The sequence below is a fragment of the Rhinolophus sinicus genome, chromosome 15, assembly GCF_057876585.1.
Source record: "Rhinolophus sinicus isolate RSI-liver-muscle chromosome 15, RSI-T2T, whole genome shotgun sequence".
Taxonomy (NCBI): Eukaryota; Metazoa; Chordata; class Mammalia; order Chiroptera; family Rhinolophidae; genus Rhinolophus; species Rhinolophus sinicus.
Genome location: NC_142515.1, coordinates 77,893,096 through 77,906,485, shown reverse-complemented (window position 1 = coordinate 77,906,485; position 13,390 = coordinate 77,893,096). Strand labels below are relative to the sequence as shown.

The window sequence follows — 13,390 nt, the reverse complement described above, 5'->3', positions numbered from 1 at the left end:
AAGAAGGGTGAGTAGGAAGGAGGCTCAGACCATATCCTACAAACAGGTTTCATTGCAGGGTGGGACGGGGGTGGGGGTGGGGTGGGGTGTCAATCTTCCTTCAGGCTCCCGAACACGGCAGCCGGCACGCTCTGCTGCTCCAGCCGCACCTCTGTTGGGGGAGGGGGGGGGAACATGGTCACTCTCTAGCTCTCCAGAAGGGGGTCCTGCCCCTGCCCTCCCCCACCGGGCTGGCCGGCCCCTCACCATTGGGCTCCAGGTCCATCTCGTCCTCATCCTCGTCCTCACCCAGCTCGATCTCCTCCGGGTTGGCCTGCTGCGCCAGCTCAGCCAGCTCCTCCCGGGACGCGTCGCTCCTGGGGTAGGGGGGCCACACTCTTCAGCTGGGCCCCACCACCTCTGCAGCCTCCCAGGGAAGGTCCGTCCGGAGGAAGGGCTGGCTCGCTCCCAGCCCCCAGCCTAGTCCTCACCTCACAAACAAGATCTTGTTCTGGGCCCTCGAGGGCTGGTCACGCTCGGCCTCAGCCGCTAGCTGCTCTGCCCGCTGCTCCAGCAGCTTCATGTCGTCCATGCCACTCTGCCCGGGGGCGAGGTCGGACACTGGGGGGAGAGTGGGGGTCAGACACCGTGGGCAGGCCCTCTCCACAGCCACAGCAGCTGCTGGGGGCCCCCTACTGTTCCTGAAGCCCCAGCCCTCAGACAGGGGAGGCAGAGTTGGACCCTGATGCTCCTGGACCCAGGACATCAAGTCTGGGCCGAGGCTGAGGCAGGACCCACCGCCCCGAGCCCAGGACCCGTGTCACCCCGGGGGACTGGCGGGTGAGGCGTGGCCCCTGGCTCACCGGTGCCCGTGGCGCTGCCCGACACCTTGAGCATCTGCGAGGCCATAAAGTTGACCTGCGTGTTGTAGGTGGCCTGCACGCTGCGGCGGATGCGCAGCATCTCGCGGATGGTGTCCTCGTTGCCGTGCCGGACCTCGAAGTCCTTCCACGTTTGCCAGAAGGCCCCGGTCGTCTGCGGAGGGTGCAGGCGTTTGTACGCGCAGGCCCTCGGCGGCAGCCTCCCCGCCCGCCCACCAGCCCAACGCCCCCCTACACTACCCGGGGGTCGCAGATCTGGGAGCAGAAGCTGTAGATGGCCCGGGCGCGGTCTATCTCCCCGAGCTTGCACTCCATGTCCGCAAACCGCAGGCACATCTCTCGGGCGTGCTCGTCAGACAGCACCTGGGTGATGACGGTGTCATGGCGGAAAGGGCGTGAGGCGAGAGGAGAGCCACCTCGGGGGTGCCCCACAAACCAGGCTGCTCCTTGAGCGTCCAGAATGCGTGCTGGCACCCCCCAGGTGCAGGCACGCTCAGCTCAGCCTGCAGGACCCCGTCCGCCCCTCCCGCGGTGGGCACCTCAATGGCCTTCTGGTAGATGCCCCGGGTGTGGGTGACCCCGTAGATCTCGGCTGCCCGCTTGATGTAGATGTTGAACATGTCATACTGCTGGGCAGGCTCCACAGCGCGGGTGGCCCGCTCGTACACGGCCATGGCGTGCCGGGCCAGGCCCCATTCCTCCTCCAGCTGTGCATACAGCAGGTACAGGGCTTCGGCAGGACAAAAGAGGGTCCGAGGTCAGCAGCCTGCCCCATGACACCCCACCCCGCCCCACCACCCTGCCCCGAGCCTCCTGGCCCTCACTCTTTGCATATTTAGGGGGGCAGCCATCCAGCGCCTGCTCAAAGAGGTCCCGCGCCCGCTCCAGCTTGCGGCCCCCATAGCGGGCGATGAATTTGGTCAGGTAGGTGCTCCAGATGTCAGACACATTGGGCCACTTGAACAGCGAGATGCCGCGCTCGTATGCCTGCCCGGAGAGGGGGAATCGTGTGAGTCTGCAGGGCAAGATCACCTGGCACCCAGTCTGCCAGGACACTGCCCGTGGCCCCTTCCTGCTCAGTGAGTGGGCCCCTCCCCGGGCACCTCTCCCTACAATCGTGGCGCAGTCAGGTGGGTCTGTGTGCTGCCTGTCTCCCTCCACAGACCATCGGACTCTAAAGACAGGGCCGGACCAAGACTCACTAGGTCCCACCACTGGGTGACATAACCGGCGAAGAGGGGCGTGGATCCTCAGCTCTGCAGACACTCGCGCCCCGGCCGAAGGGCAGGGCTTATCACTCAGGCAGGGGCGGCACACGTGCACCCCTCCCATCCAGGTATATGCACAGTATCCACGCGCACACATGCTCACACAGAACACCCCACATACCTACCACCTGTCGCCTGAGCAGTAGGGCAGACACAGCCTGCACACACCCACGCCAACAACCTCCCCCTCCCCCAGACACACACACAGGCAGGGCTCCATGCCTGGGATGGGCTGAACTGTGTCCCCCGAAACTCACACTGAAGTCCTAACCCCAGCATCTTAGAATGTGACTGCATTTGGAGATAAGGTATTCACAGAAGTAAAGAAGTTAACAGGAGGTCGTCAGGGTGGACCCTAACCTAATATGATGGTGTCCTTATAAGAAGCTGAAGTCTGGACACACGGAGAAACCCCAGAAACATGCAGACACAGATAACCGTGTGAGGACACAAGAAGACGACTCTACAAGCCAAGGAGAGGCCTCGGAAGGAACCACCCCTGCGGATCTCGGACTTGCGGCCTCCAGAACTGGGAGAAAATAGATTTGTATAAGCCGCCCAGTAGCCCAGCAGACCAATACAGTGCCTAAGGCAGTGGGTGGGAACACCGCTGCCTGGGACTTCCTGACGGGCCCTCCTAACCTTGAAGCTCTCCTCGAAATACTTGTGCTCTTCCAGGAACATGGCATAGTTGATGACGATCTGAGGCGTGGCAATGCGCAGGTCCAGGATGCGGTCATACACAGCCTTGGTGGACTGCGGGGCGGGGCAGGTTGGGGCGCTGCGGCCGCGGCCCCGCCCCCTCCCCCAACCCCTGGGTTCGGGCAGCTCACCTGAAAGGTGCCAAGGCTCTCCTCTAGGTCGGCGAGCATGGACCACACCTTCAGTGACTTGTACACGCGGTTCTGCACGGGCTCCGAGCCATCGAAGTACTCGGCCCGGCGGGCAGGCAGCGCTGTTGCCTTCTGCAGGGAGACAGCAGAGCAGGGGAGCTCGGGTGGGGAACCCCAGGCTAGCTGCACGCCCGCAGCCCCCGCCCACAAGCCGAGCAGTGCTTACCCGCAGCAGCCGCAAGGCCTGGTCGTAATTCTCGTGCCGGAGCTCTAGCTCGCCACACTCACACCACACGCTCGCCAGGTCGTCCACCTGCTTGAAGCTCACCTTGGTGGCCTTCTCCAGGATGATGCGGGCCTGTCAGGGCAGGCAGAGGTCAGGCGAGACCCACCCACCCACCGCCCCTGGGTCCTCTGAACAAGGACGCCTCTGTACGCTCACAACGCAACACGCACACACAAATGCACTCACGTCATCCAGCTGCCCGTTGTCCTCATAGAACTTGGCAAACGCGACCCACAGCGTGTGGGGCTTGCCGGTAGCCTTGAAGGGGTCCACCGTCTGCACGGCCTCCGTGTACGTGTTGATGATCTGGGCGGGAGCAGCTGGGTCAGGTGCTGGCTGGGCCGAGGTTAGTGGGGGGGCTGGGGGGGCAGTCACGTACCTCCCGGGGGCGGCCCTGGTGCAGGGCCACGCGCTTGTGCCACTCGTGCACGTGGTGCGGGTTCTGGCGCAGGAGGACGCTGTTGAGGAGCAGGGGCCGCCGGCTAATGAGCTGCTCGAAGCGGGCCAGGCGCAGCTCTAGGTCCACGTCATCTGGGACCCCCGGGAACGGCCAGGGCAGTGGGGGGAGGGCCTCAGTACACAGCCACTCCCATCTCCCAGCCCACTGTCCCTCCAGCCCTCAGCCAAATGCTCTGGGCCTTCCAGACTCACCCCACTGTGGACCCAGCCCTCCCTCCCCACCCAGCCCAAGCCCAAGCCCGAGATGTGCCCCGTCTTGGCTGGTCTCCAAGATACTCCCCCAGTGTCCACCCAGCCTCCCTCCCTGCTGGCCCCACTGATGGGAGATGCTCGCCTCGCTCTCCCCCACAGACACTCAGAAGTCCCCCAGCCCACTCTCCCCAGCAGCTCACCCTCCTCCTCCCGCCCCAGCTCTGAGGCGGTCTCCATCTTAGCTGCAATCATGCTCTCCTCGAACTGGGCATAGCTGTCGAACACCTGGGTGAAGTCCCGCACGGTCATCACGGTCCGGATGGCCTCCTCATACACGTCCCGAGCCTGTGGGGGTAGGGGGGCTGCCAGGAAGTGCTGCCAGGGAAGAGGCGGCACGTGGGGCCCACACGGACACAGGGAATGCGGCAGCACCGTCCATGGCACCAGTGCTGAGGCGGGAGACCCCACAGGGCCTGCACGGCTCCATCAGGCTGGGAGCAGACACAGCACAGCCACAGCTGGAGCGGCCCTGACCTGCTAGAGGGATGTGGGCACCTCAGCCCCTCCCCAGTGAACTGAGAGTGACAGCCCCTCACGGAGCGTCACCACAGGGCTTGAGGGAGACGTGTCCAATGCCTGACACCCATATCTACACTGCAGGGACCTAAACTCAGCTCGGTCACAGAGGGCTCAGTCATTGCTACGAAGTACCCTTTACGCCCCCTTCTACCTGCTCCCCCCAGCTTGGACCCCGTCTTTCCAGCCTGCCTGCCCCTGGCTGGTCTTGCTTCTCTGCCTCCACTTGGCTGCCAGCTTGTCTCCTGCCAGCAGCCTTGGCCTGCGCATTCTATGTGAAGTGGAGGCCTAAACGGTCATTGTAAAATGGACACCTGGCCATGCCTCGTCTGGCTGGCGCCTCCACCAGCTGGACCCAGTCAGCCTGCAAGGCCCCCCGCTTCCCCAGCCCTTCGCCACACCCCCTTTCCACTCAGCGCCGCTCCACTTGCTCCCACCTTCCCCCAGGTCCCCAAAGCCCAAGCCAGCCCCCCCACCCCTGGGGACCTCTCAGAGCAATATACACCCCTCATCCCAAGCGTGCCACTCCACTGGCAGCAAAATAACACGGACACTGACAGTAACACTGTAGAAATTGACATAAATGGAGTCAGAGTTGCCATCCTAGGGGAACTGCCTTGCCTATCTGACTCCTCAAAGTTTTGGAATATTAAAACTGGGCAAAACAACCTTTGGACTGGGTTTCAAGCAACTTTGTGTCCTAAACCACATTTGCAAAGACAGAACAGCAGATTATTATGACTATTGGACTGAAAACTAACAACACTGTTTAGAATTAACGTCACTCTTAGCTTATCTGCACCTGTAGGAATTCCTTCTATTCGTGTCATTGCCCCCCTTCCCTTTCTCATAAATACTCCTTGCCTTCACCTCCTAACTGGAACACTATTGGGGTTTTTGCCAAATCAGTGCTTCCTGAACAGCTGTTCTTCTGGATCTCAAATGCTTATTGCCTCTTTTACCTTTAGGTTAACATCTCGGAAGTCGTCCTCACGTCACGCACCTACTTGGCACCTGATTCCTCACAGGAGAGACTGTCAGTCTTGTAATATTTCAAATGTGGACACCCAGGCCACACAGCCATGGAGAACCTGGGCCCAGCTAACCCCGGGCGGTGCACTGGCCAGCAGGCCTTCAGACCTTCAGAGGGCGGACGTGTGCACGTGTACGCACACCGGCATATGCAGGCGTTCCTGCTCACACGTGGCCACGTGCATGCCCCCAGTGCCCTGCGCCCAGCGAGCCCGCGTACCTTCTCAAAGTGGCCACTGCGGATGTAGTAATCGGCCAGCGAGCACCAGAGCTTGCCCAGCTGGTCGGTGAAGCGGGTGAGGCCCCCACGGATGATGGCGTCCACGTTGAGTGACTGCACCTTGTCTGGGTTCTGGGAGATGAGGTCGCAGAGCTCATGCCACAGCTGCAGGGCGCAGGAAGGGGTCTGAGCCTCGGTCCCCGAGGGGATGGGCCCTCCCCTCCGGCCCGCCTCCCCACACGCCCACCTGGTAGTTGGACTTGCCGGCCTTGGACACGAAGCGCTCATCATTCACCACGGTGGCCAGGCGCTGTGCAGCCTCATCCAGCCGGTCGCTCGACTTGAGGTACTCGATGTACTCCTCTGCACTCTCGGGGCTCAGCTGGGCACCAACCCACCATGCTAGCAGTCAGTGGGGCCACCCTGCTGCGCCCTCCTCCCTGCTCGGTGGCTGCAGGCCACACATCCACCCGGCCACCACACCTGCCACACTGGTCCAATCTCAGCCCTGACTGGTCTGGCTTAAACCAATGGTCCAGCCTCACAAGCCAGGCCCTGATTTCATCACAAGCCCACTACCCGAACAGTATACTATACTAAGGGTTTCACAATGTATAACAGACACTGTAAGTTGAGAAAACCACACAACAACCTCCCTCTCCCCACCGTTTGCACCCGACTCTCCACCCTGCCTGTTCGTGTCCCATTCTTTGCCCTCCTAGGGTTGTAGTTTTACTCTGGTTTACGACGTCCTCACTCATGTGCATCTGTCTACCCAGTCAGACTGAAAGCTCCCTGCAGGCAGGGACTGTCTTAGTCACACTGTCCCAGCACGTATCTCAATGCCCGATGTGGAACTGGCCCTAGCAACTATTTGGAGAATAAACAAATAAATGGCATTAAAAGCCTGCCTGTCTCAAAAAGCCTTTTCCCCATATCTTGTCTGTTAGGTGACATCCTGCATGGGGCTAGTGTCCCAGCGAGTCAGTTTTGGGAACACTGGACCTGTGGAACTAGCCCACCTGCCTGAGTCTGGCCCTGCCTCCCTCCCCGTGGGCTTACCTTAAGGAAGCGCCGGTAGCCCCGCACGGCCGTCTCAGGCAGTGGGTGTGAGCGCAGGAAGCGCAGGTACAGGGGCCAAATACGAGAGTGCTGTGTGATGGGCAGCGCCCGGAGGGCACGGTCGAAAGTGCGACGGGTGTGAGTGACGCGGCCCTGGTCCATCAGGAATTGGCAATAATCTAGCCACAGACGTGGCATCTGGAGGCATGAGGAGAGGCAGGGTCTCTAAACTGCCAGCACCATGGCCCGGCCACAAAGACACCAGATGTCCTACGGCTAAGCAAAGAATGCAGCACCATTTCCCTCTGTGACTAGTATATCTAGCTCAACCTCAAGTGCACAGAAGTAGCATGACTCCAACCCGCCTGCTTCATCTACCTGCATGGACTCTGAGCCCCACCTCCCCACTGATCCCCAGTCCCAGCTTGCCCCCCAACCTTGTGCATGAACACAAAGGCCCTCTCGTGGCAGTTGTTGACATCTTCATAGGCAGGGTCAGTCACGCAGCGATGCTTCACCTGTGCCCGGCGTGCTTTCAGGTACCGGTACCAGAGTTTGTAGCTGGGGGATGCAGGGAGGAGGCAGACAGGAATTGGTCAGCTTTATGGAGTCCCAGAATCCTTCGCTCCATCCCCACGAGCAACTGCTGGGGGAAGGGGCCTAGGGAGAGGTGAGAGGTCTCAGCAATGAGGGAATAGGCAAGGGCATCAGGGAGGGTGGTGTACTGACCCTTCAGAGGATATATACTCAGCTATGCAACACACAGCAACCCCAGGACCTACTGGCTAGTTCCGTTATGACTGGACAGGGTGGGGTGGGGGCTGGAGCGGGCAGGGCAGCTGGAGCCATTCTCACCTGCAGGGCAGCAGCTTCAGCGCCCGCTCGTACAGCTGATTAAGCCTGGGCTTCGGGGCCCCCTGTTTGAACTCGATGTAGCGGAGCCAGCATTTGACTGAGAACTGGTTCCGCATGATTTCCTCCTCGTAGGGCAGGTCCTCTTCATCCTGCCGGTGCCGCGTCATGGGGCAGAGCGAGACCTGCCTCAGTGCCTGGGCATCACTCCACTCCGAACTCCAGGCCCCTCCCAGATCCCAGTGCCCACCCTCACAGCCAGGTCACCCGATGCCCAGATACCAGGACCCTAATCCAGACTTAGCTCTCAGAATTCTACTGCCCACAGCCTGACCCAGCTCACCAGACTCCTCAGTCCTAGGGTGCTAGGCCAGACATAAGACTGTCTCCCAGACATCTTTCTTTCGGCCTTCCAAATCAAGCTACCCACTCTCTGGGCCAGATCACCAGACTCCTTAGGCTCCCTGGTCCAACTCCAGGCCTCTGCCCTGGACAGTAGGCCTTACCTCCTCACAACAAGCCTTTTCCTAGACACCACGTCTTTGGCACCTCAGGCTCCCACTAGCCAGAGCCTAGTTCAACTGTGCCCCAGAACTTGAAAGCTAGACCTTTATTTCAGAAGAGCAGGTATGGACCACACACCACACCTTTAGCCCTGGACACTGAGGAATAGAGTGAAAAAATAAAATAAGTCACATATTAGGTCACAAAACAAGCCTCAGTAAGTTCAAAAAGACTGAAATTGTATCAAGCATCTTTTCCAACCACAATGGCAAGAAACTATCAATCAACTCCAGGAAGAAAACTGGGAAGCACACAAATATATGGACTAAACAACATGCTACTGAACAACAAAATGGATCAGAGGAAATCAAACAGGAAATCAAAATCGACCTTGAGACAAACGAAAATGAAAACACAACTTTTCCAAATTTATGGGATGCAGCAAAAGCAGTTCTAAGAAGAAAGTTAAAAGCTATACAGGCCTATTTCAAGAAACAAGAAAAATCTCAAATAAATCTATATTTACACCTAAAGAAACTAGAAAAAGAAGAACAAAACCCAAAGAAAACAGAAAGAAGAAAATAATTAAGAACAGAAATAAATGAAACAGAGATTTAAAAAAAAAAATAGCAGGAAAGAGCAATTAAACTAAAAGGGAGAGAGCCCAAATAAAATCATAAATAAAAGAGAATTTACAACCAACACCACAGAAATACAAAGAATCATTCAAGAGTACTACAAACAAATGCCAACAAATTCGACAATCTAGAAGAAATGGATAAATTTCTAGAAGCATATAACCTTCCAAGACTGATCCAGGAAGAGGGAAAATCTGAACAGACCACTACTAGCAATGAAATTGAAGCAGTAATCAAAACACTCCCAACATATAAAGCTCAGGAACCACATGGCTTTACAGATGAATGCTACCAAACACTTACAGAAGAATTAATTCCTGTCCTTCTTAAACTACTTCAAAACATTGAAGAGGAAGGAACACTTCCAAACTTATTCTACAAAGCCAACATTACCCTGATATCAAAACCACACAAAAACATTACAACAAAAGAAAAATCACAAGCCGATATCCTTGATAAACATAGATGCAAAAATTCTCAACAAATATTAGCAAACCAAATTCATCAATACATTAAAACGATTATACACCATGATCAAATGTGATTTATCCCAGGGATGCCAGAATGGTACAACGTCCATAATCAATCAATGGGATACATCACGTTAACAAAATGAAGGATAAAAATCGTATGATCATCTCAATAGATGCACAAAAAGCATATGACAAAATTCAACATCTCTTTATGATAAAAGCTGTCAACACGTGGGTATAGAAGGAGCATACCTCAATATAATAAAGGCATACATGACAAACCCACAGCTAATATTGCACTCAACGGTGAAAAACAAAGCTTTTCCTCTAAGGTCAGGAACAAGACAAGGGTGCCCGCTTTCATCACTTCTATTCGTAGTATTGGAAGTCCTCGCCACAGTAATCAGACAAGAGAAATAAATAAAAGTCATCCAAATTAGAAAGGAAAAAGTAAAACTGTTACTATTTTCAGATGACATGATGCTATATATAAAAAATCCTGGGCGACCGGATGGCTCAGTTGGTTAGAGCGCGAGCTCTGAATAACAGGGTTGCCGGTTCGATTCCCACATGGGATGGTAGGCTGCACCCCCTGCAACTAAAGATTGAAAACGGCAACTGGACTTAGAGCTGAGCTACACCCTCCACAACTAGATTGAAGGACAACAACTTGGAGCTGATGGGCCCTGGAGAAACACACTGTTCCCCAATATTCCCCAATAAAATTTATTAAAACAAAAAACAAAAAAACCTAAAGACTCCACCAAAGAACTAATAAATTCAGAAAAATTGCATGATACAAAATCAATATACAGAAATCTGTGTTTCTATACACCAATAACAAATGATCAGAAAGAGAAATTAATAAAACAATCCTATTTACAACTGCATCAAAAAGAATAAAATACCTTGGAATAAATTTAACCAGAGAGATTAAAGACCTGTACTCTGAAAACTATAAGATACTGAAGAAACTGAAGACGATACAAATAATAGAAAGGATATACCATACTCATGGATTGAAAGGATTAATATTGTTAAAATGTCCTTATACCTAAAACAATATACAGATTCAAAGCAATACCTGTTAAAATACCAATGGTACTCTTCTCAAAACTAGAACTAATCCTAAAATTTATATGGAACTACAAAAGACCCCAAATATCCAAATAAACCTTGAGAAAGAACAAAGTGGGAGATATCATGCTCCCTGATTTCAAACAAATCTACAATAATCAAAACAATATGGTACTGGCATAAAAGCATATATGTGGATCAAAGGAATAAAACAGAGAGCCCAGAAGTAAATCCTCATTTATACGGTCAATTAATCTATGACAAATGAAGCAAGGATATACAATTGAGTAAAGACAGTCTCTTCAATAAGTGGTGCTGGGAATATTGGACAAATACATGCAAAAAAGTGAAACTGGATCACTTTTTTTTTTTTTAAGATTTTATTGGGGAAGGGGAACAGGACTTTTATTGGAGAACAGTGTGTACTTCCAGGACTTTTTCCAAGTCAAGTTGTTGTCCTTTCAACCTTAGTTGTGGAGGGTGCCGTCCAGCTCCAGGTCCAGTTGCCGTGTTCAATCTTAGTTGCAGGGGGCGCAGCCCACCGTCCCTTGTGGGAGTCGAGGAGTCGAACTGGCAACCTTGTGGTTGAACCATGTGGGAATCGAACCGGCAGCTTTTCGGCGTTAGGAGCACGAAGCTCCAACTGCCTGCACCACCAGGCAGGCCCCCCGGATCACTTTCTTACACGTTATGCAAGAATAAACTCAAAATGGATTAAAGACAAATGTAAGACATGAAACCATAAAACTCCTAGAAGAAAACATAGGCAGTAAAACCTTTGACATCCATGTTAGCAGTATTTTTTGGATATATCTCCTTGAGCAAGGGCAACAACAACAAAAAATATAAACAAATGGGACTACATCAAACTGAAAAGTTTTTGCACAGTGAGGGGAACGATCAACAAAATGAAAAGACAAACTACTGAATAGGAGAAGATAGTCGTCAGTGATACATTCAATAAGCCGGTAATATCCGAAATATATAAGGAACTCGTACAACTTAACACCAAAAAAACAAACAATCCAATAAAAAATGTGCAGAAGACCTGAATAGACGTTTCTTCAAAGAGGACATACAGATGGCCAACAGATATATGAAGATGCTCAACGTCAATAATCATTAGAGCATTTAAAATCAAAACCACAATGAGATAGCACCTCACTCCTGTCAGAATGGCTGTCATCAATAAGTCAACAAATAACATGTGCTAGTGCGGAAATGGAGAAAAGAAAACCCTCAAACACTCTTGGTGGGATTATAAATTGGTGCAGCCACTATGGAAAACAATATGGATATTCCTCAAAAATTAAAAATAGAACTACCTATGACCCAGCAATTCCACATGTGGGTATTTATCACAAGACAAAAACACTAATTCAAAAAGATAAATGCACCCCTATGTTCACTGTAGCATTTCTTACAACAGCAAGATATGGAAGCAACCTAGGTGTCCATCAATGGAAGAATGGGACATATAGTGGAATATTACTCATCAATAAAAAAGAATGAAATCTTGACATTTGTGACAACACAAATGGACCTAGAGGGTATTATGCTAAGTGAAATAAGTCAGACAGAAAAAGACAAATACCATATGATCTCACTTATATGTGGAATCGAAGAAAACAAAACAGAAAAAGATCCATCGGTATGGACAACCATCTGATGGTTGCAAAGGGGGGGGGATGGGTAAAAAAAGATATCCTCAACACAAGAAAAGAAAGAAAATAGTGTCACTATAGTAAAGCTGCTAAATTACCAAAAAGTCAAGTAGACTGAGAAACAAGGAAATGAATATACTCGTTTTAACTATCATGGGAACTTGACCTTTTGAACTTTCCAGTCTTCTGTCACTGCCTGGATATATCCATCAGTTCACTGTGTGTCAATATGTGGATATACACCAGACCTCCAGAAAACCCCCTTATACCCTCGACGGCAGTATCCAGGCCACCTGATGTCCAGCATCCAGACCATCTGATGTCCAGCATCCAGACCATCTGACATCTGACTGATAACCCTCCGAGACCCTCCAGGTTAAGAATGCAGAACTGATTACTCTCAGGAATGCACTTTTCACCATAAGAATTCAACTTTTCCTTCCTGTTTAGAACACTTCTGGGTTTCTGCCTAGCCATGTTTCCAGTTTGCACACTCTAAGACCCTTGAATAAATCTTTACTATTTATTTCCAGCTAAACCCTCCAGACTGCCTTTGAGTTCGCAGGGCAACACCAAGAATCTAGTGAAGATACCAGGCCTCTACTCCAGACACCAAGTCTTTGACTCTTCAGGATTCCACTGGCCATTGCCTGACCAGCTTCACATCAGCAGGTCTTTACTTCTGACCCCAGGGTTCTCCTTAGCCAGACACCAGGCCTTTATCCCAGAAACTATGACGCTGAGGACCAGATCTAGGCTATTACCCAAGACACCAAGCCTTTACCACAGAAACCCAGAGCCCTGGCCTGGTCACCATGCTTTTACTTCTGACACCAGGCCTCTCAATTATTCAGTTATTCGAATTTCCCTCCTCTTCCGCTCCCATTTCCGCTCCTGGCCCGGGACGCCAGAGCTTTAACCTCGACAGCAGTTCTTTGCTCAGGCCCCCTGGGCTCCGGCACGAGACCTTTACTCCTGGCCAGCCTGACCGGGACATCACCATACGGCCTCTGGCCCATTAGGGTCCTCCCGCCCTCAGGCCGACACAGCTGTGGCCTAGATCCCCGGGGGGCCAGACCCTGACCGCCTGCGGCATCGAAGCCCCTATGTCCCCACACGAGCCACCCCTTGCCCCGCAACAAACTCACGAACACAGGGTCCGGCCGCTCCGGCCGCGAGAGTCGAGCCATCACCACCATTTTGCTGGCTCTCCAGCTACAGGAAGGAGTCGCGTGCGAATGACGTCTCGCTCTGCAGGCCAACCCCGCCCTCCCCCTCCAGACTCACTTTCTATTGGCTGACCCCATCCCGAGACTGCCACACAAGCTGTTGACTTTCACTTAGACGTCGCTGGCGATCAGAAGCAGAGAGTAGGAGCCCGGAGATGACGTCAT

The 13,390-nt window shown here is 53.1% G+C and overlaps 1 protein-coding gene across 1 annotated transcript; it reads right to left on the bottom strand.

Annotated features, from left to right (window-relative positions):
- Positions 1-34: 34 nt before the first annotated feature.
- XAB2 (XPA binding protein 2) lies at positions 35-13,278 on the bottom strand. Its single transcript, XM_074337752.2, has 19 exons — positions 13,145-13,278; positions 7,644-7,792; positions 7,226-7,349; positions 6,789-6,986; positions 5,974-6,108; positions 5,727-5,891; positions 4,099-4,243; positions 3,627-3,778; positions 3,434-3,553; positions 3,188-3,319; positions 2,962-3,093; positions 2,771-2,884; positions 1,685-1,847; positions 1,400-1,590; positions 1,101-1,223; positions 843-1,014; positions 471-600; positions 247-356; positions 35-151 (listed from the first exon to the last, which is right to left on the bottom strand). The coding sequence occupies exons 1-19, from the start codon at positions 13,193-13,195 to the stop codon at positions 90-92; spliced, it is 2,568 nt and encodes an 855-aa protein (XP_074193853.1). The 5' UTR covers positions 13,196-13,278; the 3' UTR covers positions 35-89.
- Between the last annotated feature and the right edge of the window lie 112 nt (positions 13,279-13,390).